General features: G+C 38.5%; 1 protein-coding gene across 6 annotated transcripts in view; it reads left to right on the top strand.

Annotated features, from left to right (window-relative positions):
* Positions 1–4,719, top strand: part of LOC105009329 (Ig kappa chain V-III region MOPC 63) — a 784,483-nt gene extending 779,764 nt beyond the window's left edge. For 2 of the 6 annotated variants that reach the window (XM_034289344.1, XM_034289343.1), the window contains exons 3-4: positions 3,196–3,227; positions 4,164–4,719. In XM_034289344.1, the coding sequence (XP_034145235.1) occupies positions 3,196–3,227; positions 4,164–4,480 (349 nt within the window). In that variant the 3' untranslated portion in view covers positions 4,481–4,719. Of the gene's footprint in view, positions 1–3,189; positions 3,228–3,708; positions 3,743–4,163 lie in introns of all 6 variants that reach the window. The other 4 variants (XM_034289345.1, XM_034289342.1, XM_034289340.1 and 1 more) reach the window with 3 other exon arrangements.
* The last annotated feature ends 1,281 nt before the right edge of the window (positions 4,720–6,000 follow it).

Raw genomic sequence — 6,000 nt, forward strand, 5'->3', positions numbered from 1 at the left:
TTTATATCTGTCTGAACTTTTACATCGTCATTCTCCAGCCCAAGCACTGTGGTCAGCTAACCCGTTACTTCTAGTTGTCTCAAAAGCCAGGCTAAAAACTAGAGGGGATTGAGCTTTTGCGGTGGGTGGTCCCATCCTCTGGAATAGCCTACCACTGCATATTCAAAATGCCAGACTATACACACTTTAAAGTAATTGCTAAAGATGCACCTTTTTATTTTGGCTTTTAATCTTAGCTGAGTTGGCATTAAATGTCTGTGCTGCTATTTTGTCTGTCTTGTTAAGCGTATCTACGTAATTCTTTACCTGTAAGTTTCATATATTTTGTATACTTTGATATTTTGTCCTGTTGTCCTGTACAACACTGGTCAACGACAGTTGTTTTAAATGTGTTTTATAAATAAAGTTGACATTGACATTAAACTAATGACTAAATGAAAACAGGTGTGTTCCCGGGGTGCGCTGTTGCCATAATTCTCCGACCGGTGGTTAGTTAACCGGTGAGGTAGGAAGAGGAGCTGCGGTGCTGCGCCACCTGGACCCAGCTGCGTTCCTCAGGGCCATACACCTCCCAATCCACCAGGTACTGGACCCAACCCCGTTAGGGAGACGGTGTGGGATCCAGTCTCCCTGCCTTCTGAATGTCTGTGTCAATATCCCAGGAGACAGGACCCACGATGCAAGAGGGGGGAGAATGGGCGTGTCTCTGGGTAGTTCATCCACACGGTCGTAGATGCGGGAGAGTGCCTCCACCCTGACGTTCTTAGTAATGGGGCGGTACGTCTGGGTGAACTGGAAGCAGTTGAAGAATAGAATATGTTGGAGAGTAAATCAAGATGTCATCTATATACACTACTATGTACCTCTCCATCATATCCTGGAACACTTCATTAAGAAAAGCCTGGAACACTGCCAGCGCGTTGGCTAGCCTGTACAGCATCACCAGGTATTCATAGTGGCCCAACGCCATGCTGAATCCCATCTTCCACTCGTCTCCTTCCCAGATACGCACAAGATTGTATGTGCTCCAGAGTTCAATACTAGTGAAGACACGCGCCCCCATTAACTGGTTGATGGAACGAGGGACATGGGATAGTGGTACTGTACTTTACAATTGGGTATCAGAACAGGCTGACTATGACGCTTAAACACAATGCACCTAAAGTGCCCAGTTGCTCAGTCTGGGTACTCGCCCCTTTCCTGCTCTGCATCTGGGCCAAGGAGCACCCCTTCTCCATGCCCTCTCTCCCTGCAGAACAGACACAGCCCCTGACTACTCCGGTGTTCTCTCTCCTCTGCCGGGTCTGGTGATTCCCAGCTCCATAGGCTCAAGCTCCGGTTCCACCTGAGAGGGCATGATATGGGAACACACCAGGCGGTCCCGGAGCTGCCGATCAATAGGGATCGCTCAGGCAATGAAGACATCCGGCGACATTGAACCGCTTACTTACACCAGCTCCATCTGGATCTCCGTCTGCAATCCCTTGCGGAAGGCAGTCTGAAGAGCCGGCTCTGAAAGCCGAGGGCATATTCCAAGGCCGTGCTGTTACCCTGCCTCAGATGCAGAAGTTGCTTTCCCCCATCCCTGCCCTCTGCGTGATGGTTGAATACGGCACCAAACTGGGCCATGAACCGGGAAACACCTTCAAATCTCCGGAACCACTGTCCCAAGGTGCCGTAGCCCATTCAAGAGTGCGCCCAGTGAGAAGGGAGATTATCATGGTCACCTTCTCATAGTCAGATATTGGCTGGTCCCCGAAAGAAAACTCACATTGAGAAAGAAACCACAAATTACTGTCATACTTCTCTGGCAAAGCTCTCCAGAGTTCCCTCTCCTGAGCACGACTAGAATCCACACGAGTGACTGGAGGAGGCGCTGCCGCATTGATGCAGTAATCCGTGCAAAAGGAGCCCAGATCAAGTATTGAGTGTCTAAATGAACATACATAGGAAACCTTTGCAGGTCTTTTGAGTGAATTAGCTGATTTGAGCTATACTCAGGTGGGCATTTCTGTAGTGTAAATTTTTTATTCTAATATTTTGAGATACTTGATTTTTTATTTCCATAAGCTGTAATCATCGAGACTTAAACAAAAAAGGCTTTAAATGTTTCACGTGATGTGTAATGAATCTAGAATAAATGAAGGTGTCACTTTTTGATTTGAATTACTGAAAACAATGAACTTCTCCACAATATTCAATTTTTTTGAAATGTTACTGTATATAACATCCAAAGCCCAGAATTCTGTCTCTGTGTCTGCAGGAGTCTGAATATGCTAACATTTAGATTCTGAAAATAGAATTTACACAGTCACATGAAAGGCATTTAAAATCATGTGTTCAATAGTTCTGAAAATAAAAACAATGATGTTACTATATAAATGACTTTCTGTAGAAGTAACTACTTTTAAAACTTGACCAGATGAAGATGGCTATGAAGATGGCTATGAAGGTCATGGTTGTTGTGGGTTCAGTTGTCATGAAGGACAGCTCTCAGTCATGAAGTGTTAAACTCACAGGGTTATAAACACTATAAGAGCCTCTTGGTAGATGTGTCATTCAAATTATTGTGTCTAATCAATTTCAGTGTAAGTAGGATCCCATTATTAGAATGTCTTTGACATTTTATAACTTTAAACAGGTCATATTCTATTAAGGTCGGTAATATATTATAAATTGTATGACTCACAATTAGATGTTTATTCTGATGATCACATAATATTGGTCACCCAAGACTGACCTCTGTTATAAGTTCCTCAAATGAAACAGCTACTTCTCTATATGTATGCGGGTATGATTCTTCTGGTAGTGTTGTCAGTATTCTGTGACTTTACCTCCACTGTAAAATCAGATATCAACATCTTTAATAATGGAATATACAACATGGATTACATTTATCATGGCTGTTCTCTTTATGGACCATATGGAGGAATACAGACACTGGATGTAATACTGGACTGTACCTACAGGATAAGGGAAAACCAGATAAACAGTAGAAAGAACAAATATAAATATCTGGATTTAAAATATAAATTTGCTTTTAAAGGAACAGACCATATGAAGAGTCCTGGGAAGGTATTAAATTCTATTTGTATTAAATGTGATTCTACATGAGTGATGTTCACTGTTGGAGTTGTATCATCACAGAGAGGTTTTTGTATGAGCAATAATATGGATTGTATCACTGTGGAGGATTTTTGGTAGCGGCACCAGACTTGATGTTGGAAGTAAGTAGACAAGACAATTAACTTCTTTATTCACCTTTTGATATTTTTTCCATGCTTTGGTTTTGTTTTGATAATTTGGCCTTGATATTGAGTATTTAAAAATGTTTACTTGATCTAGAATATTTACAATTGCTTATTATAATGAGGTACATTTAAATATGAATGTTATTCAATCTACTTCATTTGATCAAAATGTACCTGCATTATTTAAAAAATACAGGATCACCTTACATGTTTTATTAGTTGTATGAATAAACATACTGTACAGATGTGGATATGTTTTAAAAGATTGTTTTATGGTCAGTGTTAGGGAAGGCAAAATATAAAGAATTCAATGCAAATTTAGAAGATGATAAGGTTTTTGACAAGTGTTAATAATATAGTCGATTTCATTATTTGAACCTCAGTCTAAAGAAATTCAGCTTGTCTAATGAGCAGGAGATTTATGTATGAGCAGTAATAGGGATTGTATCACTGGTACACTTTTGGTGGCGGCACCAGACTTGATGTTGGAAGTAAGTAACAAGGTCTTCTTTATATTTGTTCATGATTGAAAGGTTTTAGGTTTCTCACTATTTGTGAGAAAATTTGTTCACATTTTAGAATTGTAGATCTTTTTTTTCATGCAATTAATAAGAAATTAATTGTATGAAAACGATACATTGTTAGTTTATTTGTGTCTGATTTGTATTATTGCAGCTTTAAAAACGTATTGTGTCGGTTACAGAAGTTATACTTGTTTTTTTAAAGGGACTCAATAGTTAGGGAGTAAAATAAATAATTGTATACTTGCATGTTTCATAAATCTGCTTTGTATAGTACTCATTTTATGACATATGCTCTTACCTTTCAACAATTATAACCTTGAATTAATGTGTATTGCTTTAATAAATATTTTAGAATTTAGTTGATGCAGTTGATGTCTTTTTGTTCCAGGTAACACTGCACCCACCCTGACCATCCTGCCCCCCTCTAGTGAGGAGCTGTCCAGTACAACAACAGCCACACTGATGTGTCTGGCCAACAAGGGCTTCCCCTCAGACTGGACCTTGAGTTGGAAAGTGGACGGAACCAACAAGAATCAGAAGACCAGTTCCGGAGTCCTGGAGAAGGATGGTCTATACAGCTGGAGCAGCACCCTGACTCTCACTGCCCAGGAGTGGAACAAGGTGGGAGAGGTGACCTGTGAAGCTCAGAAGAGCTCACAGACTCCAGTCATCAAGACCCTGAGGAGGGATGACTGTTCTGGTTAGGACCTGTCTGTCACATAACCAGTGAAGAGAGTCTGCGGGTTCTTTTCTTTTACTCTGTTTTGACATCAGCTGTTTTGTCTTATTGATCACTTTCATGTAGACTAACAGTGAGTTCATGTGTCCATCCTCTCTGTAGATGGACATTTGATAGATATGATATGGTCTGCTTGTACTATTATAACACACATTTGCTTTTATGCATTGATGAAAATAAAGATTTCCCTTTGTAGAAAATATAAGTTGTTGTCTTTCATTGAATTCAAGTATATTTTATTTGCAAATATTGAATGACAAATAAATAACAATAAAGTCAGATATTGTTTATTTGAAAAGTAAAATGTCTTAATTATTATTCATGTTCTTCTTTGGACCCTCATTGTCATCAATAAGTAGTTCATACTAACATAATATACTAAAATGTTAACAATTTATTCATGGATGAATAGATCAAAATAGAGATTTCCCTTTGTAGAAAATATAAGTTGTATTTTATTTGCAAATAATAAATGACAATTAAATAATAATAAACCAGATGTGATTTATTTGAAAAGTTAAATGTATTAATTATTATTAATGATCTTATTTTCAAACTCTTCAATAAATAGTTCATACAAACAAAATATAATAAAATGTTCACAATTCATGAATTGACGAATACATAAAAATAAAGATTTCTCTTATATCCCTTATAAAATATGTTGTTGTGTATTTCATTGAACTCAAATTTACTTGTTCTCCAAATATTGAATTACAAATAAATACTGATAAAGCCAGAACCACATGGTTTATTTGAAAATCTGTGTCTTCGCTCATTGTTTATGTCCTTACCTTGAAGATACTAAAATGTTCACAGATTAACAGCAGATCTCTGGCCACATGTTGAAATGTACTCTTTGCATTCATCTACTTCTGAATGTTTCAGATATTCTTGACTAAAATACATGACTGAATAGTAGAACAATAAGAACAATTAGTCAATATATTGGTCTCTCAAAAGTGTGATAATCACACCTGTGTTTAACTAATAGTATTTTGTTACTTGTATCACAGTAAAGTTATTCAGTTTTCTCTAACTGAAACCTCCTGGGAACAGGGTGACCATTTGGTGACAGAACTGTTCTTTTCTGGGACATGTAGAACCACCCAACCCTGTCTATGTAAATCTTAGTTTCACTCCCACAGCCACCAGTCCAACAGTTGAGAATGTTCAGCTTCTGAAATCCCCTCAATGGGTCCAGATGTGAGGGACTGCTTTTAACCTCTGTGGTGGATTTAGGAATAGAGACATACCAGATATGCCACTAGGTAATTAATTACAGATAACATGTATTATCCTTCATATTAGACAGTGTATATACTGTACATGTGTCTTGTGTTTCAGACCAGCATAATGTCACATCCTGGCATAGTAGGCTTGTCGTGCCAGTGAGATCCAATGCCCTCTCTCCCTGGTTTGGATCACAGACACCTGTTCTGTTGTTAATCACCCTCACCTGTTTCCATAATCACTGTTCCTATGT

The sequence above is a fragment of the Esox lucius genome, chromosome 21 (assembly GCF_011004845.1).
Source record: "Esox lucius isolate fEsoLuc1 chromosome 21, fEsoLuc1.pri, whole genome shotgun sequence".
In the NCBI taxonomy this organism is placed as follows: domain Eukaryota; kingdom Metazoa; phylum Chordata; class Actinopteri; order Esociformes; family Esocidae; genus Esox; species Esox lucius.